At 40.1% G+C, this 12,256-nt stretch overlaps 3 protein-coding genes across 3 annotated transcripts; 1 reads left to right on the top strand and 2 right to left on the bottom strand.

The window, feature by feature from the left end:
• Positions 1-553: 553 nt before the first annotated feature.
• On the bottom strand, positions 554-6,381 carry hprt1l (hypoxanthine phosphoribosyltransferase 1, like). The gene is made up of 9 exons (XM_088379050.1): positions 5,992-6,381; positions 5,091-5,197; positions 4,670-4,853; positions 3,933-3,998; positions 3,837-3,854; positions 3,610-3,692; positions 1,829-1,875; positions 1,412-1,488; positions 554-1,030 (listed from the first exon to the last, which is right to left on the bottom strand). The coding sequence occupies exons 1-9, from the start codon at positions 6,034-6,036 to the stop codon at positions 983-985; spliced, it is 675 nt and encodes a 224-aa protein (XP_088235176.1). The 5' UTR covers positions 6,037-6,381; the 3' UTR covers positions 554-982.
• A 957-nt stretch (positions 6,382-7,338) lies between these two features.
• LOC148396208 (26S proteasome non-ATPase regulatory subunit 7) lies at positions 7,339-11,043 on the bottom strand. The gene is made up of 8 exons (XM_088379049.1): positions 10,883-11,043; positions 9,091-9,182; positions 8,916-9,008; positions 8,725-8,822; positions 8,567-8,647; positions 8,286-8,377; positions 7,958-8,156; positions 7,339-7,811 (listed from the first exon to the last, which is right to left on the bottom strand). The coding sequence occupies exons 1-8, from the start codon at positions 10,954-10,956 to the stop codon at positions 7,560-7,562; spliced, it is 981 nt and encodes a 326-aa protein (XP_088235175.1). The 5' UTR covers positions 10,957-11,043; the 3' UTR covers positions 7,339-7,559.
• Positions 10,938-12,220, top strand: LOC148396207 (dynein light chain roadblock-type 2-like). Its single transcript, XM_088379055.1, has 4 exons — positions 10,938-11,090; positions 11,183-11,258; positions 11,648-11,815; positions 11,909-12,220. Exons 1-4 carry the CDS (start codon positions 11,088-11,090, stop codon positions 11,950-11,952), a joined length of 291 nt encoding a protein of 96 aa, XP_088235181.1. The 5' UTR covers positions 10,938-11,087; the 3' UTR covers positions 11,953-12,220.
• Positions 12,221-12,256: the final 36 nt, after the last annotated feature.

Below are 12,256 nucleotides of genomic sequence, written 5' to 3'. Positions count from 1 at the left end.
CCCACAGCGTCACCTTGGACTGGAGGACCTTTGGGACTGTACTGCAATTGCAATTTTGTATTCAAAAGTTTTCGGTCTGTTAATAATATATTCTAGATCATGATTACAGATTTTATACTGTTTCGAGGTTATTAAAGGACCGCAATGAATTTGTTAACACAAAGATTTTGCCCAAAGGTATTTAGGGGAAATCTTAACACAAAGATTTCCCCCAAAGGTATTTAGGGGAAATCTTCGTGTGAAACAGAATGTTATTTTTCTGGCATGTGTTGAAGGCAGAAATTCTGCAGTGCGTCTATAGACATCTCACATATATGTAAGATGTTTATTTTGTGAAATCTCTCTGTAGAACAGATGGCAATTTTTCGAATCATTTTTAACTTTTTATTTTAAATCTGTGCACGCAATGTGAAAATTGTTGGACTTCAATTTGATTAGAACAGAGCTTCACTTTAAACTCTGTGTATTAGTCTTTCATGTTTATACCCTTTTTTTTTCATTACTTCCCCTATTGGGAAATAGTCTCATGTGCGGCAAAAATAAAACACGGCCGTGCTTTCAACTGAATTGTATTGCAACACCTTTATCATCAAAATGTCATTTACCAAATAAAACATACAGCACGTTGATTGTTAACACGTCCACTTGGCATAATGCGTGACTATATAGTACAATGCAAGAGTATACAGTATGTGCAAACTAAAAGGCTGTTTTACTCACTGAAAAGCCTGAGTCAGCAAATGAGTTACATTCTCTTTCCGTAAAATAATAGATACATGTAAATGTACACGTAAATCATCTCTTGATATCAATAAATACATAAATAAATCACAACCAAAATATCCATCATAACTTTCAGTTACAAGGGTTAGAAATGTCCTTTGAACATTTTACAGACTCTTGTGTATAAAAATAAAAAAAAAAGAGAAGAGGAGGCTCGTCACAGTGATCCCAGTTGTCGTCGATTTGATTCGTCATCGCCTCACACTTTATACTTCTCCTTGGCTTTGTCATTCAGTATGCAGATATGCTGCGAAGGAGCAGAGAAATAAGAGAAACACTGGCTGTGCCAAAGGGGCCATCTTTGCAAGCCTGACAAAGGCCTGAAGAAATTTGCCAGATCACAAAATCCCTGCTGTGTCCGCGAAAGAGACTTGTGATTTTATAGCTACCCTGTGTGAAACCTATTTAGGACAACTGTGTAAAATGCGTGTTAAAATTCTCACTGAGCAGGACCTTTGTTTGAACGTGGCTGTAATTTCACCATTTGTGTTAAATGTACAAGAATTTCACAAGAAGCTGACATCAGCATAAAGACTAAAGAATGTAATGCAAATCATATTGTCAAGTGTGTTTTGCGAAACTGAGATTAACCTCCCAGGCACAATAGTTCATGTATGTTCTTACTTACACTGAGATCTCGGAAGTATTCGTTGTAGTCCAAAGCATAGCCCACCAGGAAGGCATCGGGCACTTCAAATCCAATGTCTGCAAAGTAACGTTGTCACGTTAGTTTTGTTTGCCTGTGCTAATAACAACCGTCCAAATGGTCAATGGAGATGCAGGAAAGAAAAGCTAGCAGTATAGCGAAGCCTCGTTTGTTGTATCAAGATTTGCGATTCGGATCAAATCGACATTAATGAGGCATCCTTTGCACCGCTTAGCAAGCGTCCTCAAGGGACAGATTATCAACACTAAAAACATTATGTAACATGTGGCAATCAAGTGTAAGCATTTTTTCCTGAAATGAATGTTAATCCTGATCAGAGCTTTATTAGTGTATAATGCTATAAGAGAGTGATGTGAAAATACATCGTACTGTACTTACAATCTGGTCTATACCCTGAACTCCTGGGAGTCCTCTTCACCAACAGGCTGCAAACAGGAAGCAGATGTATGTTCATGAGAATTGACATTGAACAAAAAATATCAGATATAATATCTGAGCAAATATGCATAGAACTAAGTTAATTGCGGGGAAAAACTAAAAATATTGACTTCTATTGTCTATTATTTGGACTCGGCAGTTTTGTGTGAACAAGACAGTTTTTTTCAAAACGATGTTAATGCTTGTGGCCAACGACTTCAACACAAAATCTATTTTCTACTAAAAGCACTTGAAGGGGTTCATAAGCTAAAATTAGCTCGCACACCGCAGCTCTCTTGTGTTTGGGAGTCAAAGTTTATCACGCTAACCAGCCTGAGGGATTTTAAGTAATTATTGTCGCATTTAGAAGGTGACATATTATGGAAAAGTTTACTTTTTAATTATTGTTGTACAAAAGGTTGGGTCCCTGGAGATGGGATTAACCTCAGAATGTATGCCTCAGCGTATTGTTGGATGCTGTGTCTGTATGTGTTGCTGTTCCTACGTATGCAATTTCCGTTAGCTCGTCAATGATGTTTTGCATGGCGTTAGTATTAAGCTAATACATTTTCAGTATTACATTGTTTGGGTGAATATATTGGTATTTAATTGTACAATGTTTCATTCAATTTTGTTTTGTGTCAGTTTTACAGTCAATTTCAGCTGAGAGTGACAAACAGCTTGGAGCAAGCACACTTGCCTTTTATTTACAGAACCATGCATGCAAAAGTGAAAACAGGCATTAATTTTTTAAGCGTTTCTGAATAGGTGATCAAAAAATAATAGTGATAATAATCACATGGTTGGTCTCCGTATACTTTCTTAAATACCTTGATGTATGAGTGACATAACTATGCGATAAGAGCTGCAGCTTATCAGTTTTGTTTTTTTATTACCTTTATATGTCTAGTAGCTTAACTCGAACATAAAATATGAATTTCCATAGACAGGCTACCGAATAGCATCTGTTTTGTGGTATAGCCCTTCAAGCAACAGATATTTGAAAACAGACAAATATTCTTCTCTGTGTAAACAATTATTACTGCAATTTACTGAGCAATTGAGACTGGCTTGTCATTTTGGTTGCCTGTATTATACTGACCACTGGTGGCCAATGCATGTATACCTGAAGAAGCCTCACATTGATCGACATAATGGTGAGAATTCTATTTTTGTCTTGGATGAACTTTCCTCTCTTTAGAATAATGTAGAGTACTCATTTCCTACTGAAAAACGTTAGAAAATGTCTAGTTTTTGGAGGGAGTTTAGAATCAATTAATGGCATTTGCATTTATTTCAATAGGGAATCAAGTGTTTTGAGTTACAAATGTGGTTGTGGAACAATTAAAAACTTGTCAGTCAGGATGCCACTGTATTGCAAACTTTCACCTCTTGGGTTTGGAATTTATACCCCACAATAAACCAGGGTTCACTATAAATCTCCTTTAAAGTCATGTTCTTCAGCCACTTTTTTTCTTCGCTTAAAAACATGATTTCCCTCACCAGTGTGTGAAAGCACGAGCTATAAATATCAAGCATGACAATGCTATTTTTACACCCGACACAGGAAACTGACGAAGCTTCAAACACTTAGTGGCCACACACTCTCTTTCTCTCTCTTAATGCAGATTAAGCCTTAAGCTGCTCCACACTGAAAGTAAGAGTGTCCATTAGCATGTATGTGCACGCTGACTGGAAGCACGCTTGCAGGCGACTGCCCGGATGAGTCCGCATGGCCTTACCTCACCACCTTCACCATCTTGGGTCGGCTTTTACTTAGCAGGGAGAGCAGCGTCTGCATTGTCTTTCCCGTTTCCACAATGTCCTTTATTACATGGGGACGCATAGCATGACTGGTCAACATTAGGCAACGCTCAAGCATACAGCATGCTGCAATACAGTCACAAATCTTCAAGTGTGTAGTTAACAAAACATTTAAAATCCAACCCATCCAAGAAGAGACTCTTACCTCAACTATCAAAACATGCTGCAGGGATGACAAAAACGTGAATGAGACTTATGTACACAGATGATCCAAGACAGTAATAATGAGGAGGGGACAGACCTTTCCTGAGAGACTGGACAGATCATCGCCTCCAATAACTTTGACGTTGTTAGTAGATTTGTCATTCTAGGAGTCATAGAAAAATTACATTATGAAGAGGTCCTTAAGAGCCCCTCTGTGCATTTCAATACATTTGAACAAGGTAGAAATGCATTTCAGTAGTTCATTTCCAAAAGTGAAAGTCATGATTTTTTTTTTTTTTTAAGATTATTGCTCAAAACTAATAGAAACCCTATATTCACAAGGTCAAAAAAATTGGAATATTACATAAACAATAAAATATCTTTAAAACTAGGGTCAGGGTTTCAGACTAGGGTTTCAAACTAGGGTTAGGGTTTCAAATTAAGGATAGGGTTTCAAACAAGGTTTAGGGTTTCAGGGTTAGGGATTCAAACTCGGGTTAGGGTTTTAATATAGAAATATGTAGCAATATGTCTATAGAAATGAATTTTCTTGTGTTTGCTCTAAAGCATAACTGAAACAAAAATAACTTTTCCACGGTATTCTAATTTATTAAGATGTACTGTAAATGCTTAGCCAGTGTGTTTAGAGCATAAAGTGAAAAATACACTATCTGGTATTACTGCATTCAGCCCTTCTAATTAGTCACTAACTCTGATTTTTCCACAACAGTCTTCCAAGCAAACCAGTAATATTCATGATACTCTACTTTTAAAGTCACCTGCATAAATCTCACATCAAATACTTGAATGACAAAAGAGAGAGCATGAACTTACGCAGTAACTTTTTACTCTAATAAAATCCACCGTGAGTGGGACTGATTTATCGCTGTTCTGGTTCAGCGTCTTAATGTAGTCGAGCAGGTCTGCGAAGAATTTGTAGCCGCCCTTCAGTACACAAAGGGCGACGATATGGTGGCCCCCCATGTCCCGCACGATGTCGCGGGCCAAACGTTCCGTCCTGGAAATCAAGCAAAATATTTCACAGAGAACTAATACACAGTATGGTATAAATGTCATTTGTGTAAATTATAAACACCCTTTGCCCAATACAGATCTCCACACTCCCAAGTGTCTGATGTGATCTTGTGCCCTTATTCAAATTCACCTCTTGCATAAAGGACTGTAGTGATTTGAGAAGCAAATTCCCCCAGGTGTACTCTACTATCAACACATTGCCCCCTGTCGCGTTGCTCACCTGTCCATAATGAGTCCATGAGGAATGATCACCTTGTCCAAATCCTTTTCGTAATGTCTGGGCACGCAGAAAAGGTCCAGGTTGTAGCCTTTCTCATCGTCTGCGATCTGTATGCAAAAAAAGGGAGGCATTTATTAAAACTGTGCAGATTTCTGCCATTTTGTTGCACGGATCATAATGCACTGACTTTGTAAGTCACACATGCGCTGCATTATTTTTCTCAATGCATTCGGTTATGTGTACAGTGGTGACTGCATTTGGAGCAATTATATTTAATACGGGGCAGTGATTCAACTGGGAAATTAATGGGTATAAATAAACCTGCTCTTGATGAGTCTCCTTGGTCCTGACATATGGAAACTTTGTGATATGGCCTTTTGGTTACCAAAAACGCATACAATATTGGACCTATCTGGGGCAAAAACATATTAGTATGCAACTGTGATGCAATTACGGTTACTTGTCAAATATGTAATACAAAAAATAGTTGCAGAAGCTACAACCTTTCGAGTTGGGAGACGACAACTGACCCACCCCGCCCTAATCTATCTGATTTGTTTTGATATCTTAATTATAATTAAATGTGTGATTTTCGCGTTCTCTGAGAAACTTAAAAGAAAATCAGATGGCAAGTGAGGGCCGTAATGTAGTTTTCAATGTATCCCGCAGATTCTCTAAATGCAAAGCCGAGGAGGTCTGCGTGCACGCGCCTTGACAACAGTCCATCTTCTCAACCACCTGTTTAACCTCTCGGACACGCGCGCATCCTCCCCAATAATAACATTAAAAACACATTTAATTGCCCGATTTGCGTGTCTAGACGCGCGTGATTATCATTGCGTGTATCATAGTACCCCTCACAAGTTAATTATCACCGTCGAACTCGGGTAGGCGGCCTCACCTGAAGATACGACGCCATGTCGTTGTTGCTGGTTCTTCGGTCCATTTCCCGGTTCGTCTCAGAGAAGAAGCGGAGCAGTCATGCTCGATGTTCTGCACGGACGCCTCCGCCGTTGACAGGATGAAGAAGCTCGGAATTGAGAGTGTTGGCGATGGTGCAGGATTTAAGCCTCTTACGTCAGGATCCACTTTTCCTCCCCTTACGGTAATAATCTGATTTGGACGTGGGGAGTGTTCGGAGCGAGGTGTCTGAACACTGGATGACTACCATGAGATACCGGTACCGGGCGGGCGATGCAAGCGAAGTGCAGGAGACTACAGGAGTGTTCTAAAATGACAGCGAGGGAGAGGCTGGAAATGACGCAGTTTAAAGTGCCCCGTTCGCCTTTGGATCATCGTCATCCGTCTTTTATTATGATACTCTTCTACCAAATATAGACACTGTTATACTGTAGCCCTGAAATTTGATGCATTGTGGGGGAGGGGTGGGATCATGTTTATTCACGTTATGTTTTTCTTTTTTTTAGGGTGATCATTTTATGTATTTTCACTTTCTGGTTGGCTCTGGCCCTATCTCCCGTGAATAGCGGGGATTCACTGTATTGATGTTGCAGATAAGATCTTATATTGTCAAATTATACTGTTCTAAAAATGTGGACCATACCAGTAAATATTTAATTAATGTTAATATTATTATTATTATATTATATATTATTATTATATTCTATACATGGGATAATGTATGCCTGAAGCACACCAGGCAGAGGGAAAGACACCCGTGCTCTCTTCTTTTGGCTTCCCCATGATAAATATTCTGTGTTGTCTTAGCCTGAAGTGCTGCTGTGTTGCCACGACTTCTTATTGCTTTTCCACAAATGGTTAGGTGGTTCATTTGGCCCTAAATGGAACACCATGGTGGCGGACCTTATGGGAACAGGCCTCTCACCCAGCGGGCATGCAGTTAGGGGTGGGGTTATATGCATGTTTTTTGTTGCATCATAATACCTTTGTTGCTTTTATTACCTGTGTCTTCTCTCACCCTTTGGTAAGTCAGTCACAGAATAAAGATCACATGACAACGACACATTGACACTGCCATAACACTAACGTAGCACGTGAGACTGAAAGACTGACTTGAAGAGAAGTGTACTTTGGCACTTACCAAGGTTTAAGTACTTTGCACCAGCCATCATCATTTAGAGTCTAAATTTTAGACAAAGTCTGTAATCCTGATGGACACATTGCAGCATGTCCCTACTTGTCTCCATTTAGATGCACTCAACAGCTACTATTTTTACCCGTTCTTAAAGATAAAAACAGAAGTGTGGGCACAAAAAACAAAACTGACTGAAATTCATATGATTCCAATTTAATAAGTGATACCGAAAGCATCTTGCAAAAGAGCAATGCCAAGGTGCAGCGCAGCACCATGTAAGGCAACTATCAAGTCATTTTGTCGTGTTTCAGAACAAAAGAAGCAAACCGGTATCAACAGTCTTTGTATGTGAGTGTGTGCATCTCAGTTGACACCGTTCCCCAAGTAGAGTCCTGCTTCTAGCCGAGAGCCGCTCATTTCTTTTTCTTCTCGTCTTTCTTGGCGCTGTCCGTTTTGTCCTTCTCCTTGTCCTCTTTCTTCTCTTTGTCGTCCTTCTTCTCCTTCTTGCCCTCTTCCTTCTCCTGGCCCTCCTTCTTCTCTGCGTCCCGGTTGGAGATCTTGTTGTTGATCAGATTGTGCAGGGCCACCACTGAGCGGATGAGCGACGCCAGGTAGACCACCAGCATCTGGTCATTGGTCTTCAGGTAGAACGCCTTGGTGAATTCCTACCCAGACAAAGTGGACAACAGTCAAATAACACAGACTAGACAGCAGATTTGAGGTAAAACAATAACAAGTCCAAAATAATCCTCTACAATCAATTTAATGGTTTTGTTTACATTGTCTCATGTTCAGCGGTACGTCAACTTACCAGCAGGTTGACGTCGGGCAGCAAGTTGAAAACATCCTGTAGCTGGTAGATGATCTGGTGGTTGATGGGAAGCTTGCCGGCGGCCACCCTCTCCAGGTATGAGCGGATTTCCAGCAGCTTGGAGTTGAGCCCCTTCAGACCGTGGACTTGGTTTGTGATGCGTTGCGACAGCGTCCCCACTGTCGTGTCCTTAATATCTCTGTGCGCGCGCACACACCATTTGGAAGGGGGTCGGTTTTATTATCACCTTATACAGCACTTTTCCTTCTTAGGATCATGGGTCGTTATCGATTTATGAATATGGCACAGCAACAGCGCAATTGAATACCTGAGCAAGTGCTCCACTCCCACTTCTTCTGCTTCCTCAGCTCCAATTTCACTGGTAACGTGCTCAAACGTCTTTGACGTTGGCGTGCCATCCTACAAAGAAACAATGTATTGTTATGTAAAAAAAATGGTGACTTGTTTGGCTATATTTGGGTGACAATATTTATTCATTCATTCATTTATTAATTATAGTTTCTCTTTATTGCTGATTTCCACCTAATGTGTGTGGGTCTGGAATGTATCCCTGTGATAAATGGGAATTTCAAAATTTAAATGACTTACATCATGTATTTCTTCTACAGAGATGTACGCTTCTGTGGGAAGGCCAAGGTCTTTGGGCTTTACATCAATAATGACTAAAACCTAGGAGGGTAAAAAAGGCACAATGCAAAGCTTGCAAGACCCATGAAGGAAAGAAAACAAATAATGTAGTTTCTTACTGAATTGGTACAGTACTGCTTGATGAGCTCATTGATAGCAATGTCGTTCTTGTGCAACTTGGGCCCCGTGTGGTACCACCCCACAATTCTTTCTCTGGCTAAAAAGATAATATGCACAAGTACATGTAAATGCAATACACAAGAAAATGCAGACATGTGACTTACATAGCTAGCCAGCGGTTAAATGTTACCATTGACTTTCTTGAACATGCCATACATGTTCTCCAAGTAGTCGTGGTCCAGGAACCACACAGAGTCATCCTTGTCATCTTCGTCAAACGGTACTGCACATAATCAGGTTTATTTTTAACAATTACTCAGATTCAATCATGACAAGTTAATATGAAATAATGTGAACACACTCACCTGCAAAACTATTTGACACATCAAGAACTTTCTTCTGCCACGACCCCAAGAGGACACCCACCACTCTTTTCTGATTGCCAACCTTGCCTATTCTGCATAATTGAATTAGACAAAGTTATCAAACAGCTTATCCCTGTCACAGGGATCATCAATGCTAAATGCTAAGCACAACACCACTTATTACAGGCGTGTCCAAAGTCCGGCCCCCGGGCTAAATCCGGCCCCCGGTCAGATTGCATACGGCCCGCAGCTTCGGTCTTATAATGTATTATCTATGGCCCGCCTGCACTGTCAAACTGAATTAAAAAAAATCATGAAACTTTAAACTGTATTTCCTCCTATTACCAAAAGGTGGAAGCACCACCCCTCGCCGCTCATTTCTGCCATTGCGACTGCAAAGAAAACAAGGAAAGTTGACATTGAGGGCCGTCGCTTTCAAGAGAAATGGGAATTACAATACTTCTTCACTGAAAATCAAGGCAATTGTTTTTGTCTAATTTTTGAAGAGAGGGTTGCCTTGTTTAAGGATTTCAACCTAAAGAGACACTATCAGACTAAACATGCTAAAACATACGACAAGCTAACAGGGAGTGACTGCGCTGATAAAGTGAAGTAGCTCCAAGCTGAACTGGCATCACAACAGTGATTCTTAAAGTTAAAGTCCCAATGATTGTCACACACACATCTGGATGTGGCGAAATTTGTCTCTGCATTTAACCCATCCCCGTGTGATTTTGATCCATCCCCTGGGGGAGAGGGGAGCAGTGAGCAGCAGCGGTGCCGCGCTCGGGAATCATTTGGTGATCTAACCCCCCAATTCCAACCCTTCATGCTGAGTGCCAAGCAGGGAGGCAATGGGTCCCATTTTTATAGTCTTTGGTATGACCCGACCGGGGTTTGAACCCACAACCTTCCAGTCTCAGGGCGGACACGCTACCACTAGCCCACTGAGCTGCAAGTCAAAATTAAATCAAAAGTAAATATTACTTAATATTAAATATTATGAAGTGGCCATGTTAATACTATTGATGTTATGAACCTGTAGACAAGACACAAACTATTACTTTCTGCAAGATATTGTAAATGACAAGAGCAAAATTCACTTGTTTTAAGTTTTAATAATAACAGACAACTTTGCATTACTTATAACTCCTGTTTAAAATGTTCATGAGGCAAAAAAAAAGTTTAAACTCATGTAAATTTAAGATATTTGATACAGCTTGTTCAATGTTATCTGACTCTTCGGATATGAATTAAAGGCAGAATTTGTTTTTAGAGTTGTTCACATCTGGCTAAGTAGCTTACATTTGTTTATTTTGTCATTTAAAAGAATAAAGACAATTGGGACAATGAAATTTGTTTCATAACGGTGTGTATTTGCATGAAATTTTTGTAGTTAAAAATTGTCCGAAAAAACTATTGGCCCCCGGGCCCCCTCACTTTATCAAATTTCGCCCTCCTTGCTAAAAGTTTGGACACCCCTGACTTATTACATCATTGACGAAATATCATAAGTGTTTGATGCCTCGGTATTCATGTATAAAACTGTCCAGTTGTCAAAAATATATGATTTTACAGTTCTTATAATTTTACTGACATCGTATTTAAAACACAGCTAGCATTAGAACGCTAACTATGCTAGGCTCTTTTCCATTCATTCTCAACGGCGCTCTGACTCAGCACGGCTAACATAGCTTAGCTCAAAGCGCACTTGCATTGGAGGGACTTTTGTTTTCATAATTAAAACAGAAAGGAGTAGCCCACTAAGAAAACACGTAATAAACGCACCGACCTGTTGAAATGATCGACCACGCTGAGCAATACCAAGGGGTGAACGACCACATTTTCTACTGCTAACTCCGGCATATTCTTCGCAGCTTTCACACGCCTAAAAACAATGACGGTTACGCTGGACTTCCGTCGACGTCACTTCCTAACACGGCCTCCGTCACTTCTGTTTCCAGTGGCAACTTGAGGACGCAAAACTCGCCGACGAAATGGTTTTAACTTTTATTTTTTTTTAAATCTGATTGTATTTGTTTCGGTGGGGTATTATTGCTTATATCATAAATATTTTTTTTTTATCTTGCAGGCAGAAGTTGAGGAAACATTCCAGAGAGTGGAAGCTAATAGGAGCGTGATTGGAACAATAATTGCCAATGCAGATGGTAATGGTGACTTACCTCTAGAATAAATTGTGTATTACATCTAGAATTTGAGAAAGGCATTTAGATATTGTCATTTTGAGGGAGCCATTTATAGCTGGAAGACAAAAATATTTGGGATAAGGCATCTAATTTGGCTTGGCATCCGGCATTCATTTGAGGGTAGCATTAAGTTTCTTTAACTATATTGACACCTCAAAAGTCCTCTGATTTTACAATTGCATCTGTTTATTTGCATTGCACAGAATTGCAAGACTATGTGCTAGTGTTTTTTTTAATTTTTTTATTGTGACCCATGTCACTGTTTCTGATGGAGTAGCATCATCATTGGTAGACCTACCAAATCTAACATTTTTTTAAAGTGACAACAGTAGTGTAATACTATTTGACAGGTCTCCCAGTCCGATCAACGTTTGAGAGCTCAAAGGCCGCAAGGTACGTTGGGATCCTTGGCCACCTGACCACGATGGCCACCAGCACAGTGAGGGACATTGACCCTCAGAACGATCTCACTGTCCTCCGCATTGGCACTAAGAACCAAGAGATCATGGTTGCACCAGGTAATTGTGTCAAAATATGATTCAAAATGGCAAATCACATGAGAAACCTTCAAGTAGCTTTACCTTTTTATTTTTTATCTTGTGTGTCCTCAGAGAGTGGCTCTCTCGTGATTGTCCTCCAGAGGTGTGATGGCTGAGGTGCCCTAGTTATGTTTTATCATTAAGCAAAAATGCTGAATTGTTCCTGTGGTGGGTTCCAATGAGGTGGAGCCTGTCACAGGTGACTTATAGTGAAAGGCACACGACAACTGGGACTTGGCGATGAAACCTAAGGTCAAATAAAAATAATTCTTCTGTACAAAAGCAGACTGGGAACAAAAACAAAATCGGCCCTGGTGTTTTTTGCTTAAACTGGCTGGCGCCTTATAATCATCGGAGCACAACTGACCAGTTTTAAATATCTTATTTCTGGGGTTTTTTTGGGGGGGGGGGAATCATTTA

The sequence above is a fragment of the Syngnathus floridae genome, chromosome 6 (genome assembly GCF_059516105.1).
Source record: "Syngnathus floridae isolate MCC-2025c chromosome 6, RoL_Sflo_1.0, whole genome shotgun sequence".
NCBI classification, from domain to species: domain Eukaryota; kingdom Metazoa; phylum Chordata; class Actinopteri; order Syngnathiformes; family Syngnathidae; genus Syngnathus; species Syngnathus floridae.
Note: the sequence above shows the minus strand (reverse complement) of the source record. Positions and strands in the feature narration are given on the sequence as shown.

Bases quoted from the DNA above. Each gene is read 5' to 3' on its own strand.
- hprt1l (XM_088379050.1), bottom strand. From the start codon at position 6,036: ATGGACCGAAGAACCAGCAACAACGACATGGCGTCGTATCTTCAG. The intron at 5,198-5,991 runs GTGAGGCCGCCT...TTTTGCATACAG, and splicing joins ACATGGCGTCGTATCTTCAG to ATCGCAGACGATGAGAAAGG. The intron at 1,876-3,609 runs GTAAGGCCATGC...TCCTGTTTGCAG, and splicing joins AAGATGGTGAAGGTGGTGAG to CCTGTTGGTGAAGAGGACTC.
- LOC148396208 (XM_088379049.1), bottom strand. From the start codon at position 10,956: ATGCCGGAGTTAGCAGTAGAAAATGTGGTCGTTCACCCCTTGGTATTG. The intron at 8,648-8,724 runs GTAAGAAACTAC...TTACCCTCCTAG, and splicing joins AGCAGTACTGTACCAATTCA to GTTTTAGTCATTATTGATGT. The intron at 8,378-8,566 runs GTAAGTCATTTA...GTTTCTTTGTAG, and splicing joins CTGTAGAAGAAATACATGAT to GATGGCACGCCAACGTCAAA.
- LOC148396207 (XM_088379055.1), top strand. The intron at 11,259-11,647 runs GTAATGGTGACT...ACTATTTGACAG, and splicing joins AATAATTGCCAATGCAGATG to GTCTCCCAGTCCGATCAACG. The intron at 11,816-11,908 runs GTAATTGTGTCA...GTGTGTCCTCAG, and splicing joins AGAGATCATGGTTGCACCAG to AGAGTGGCTCTCTCGTGATT.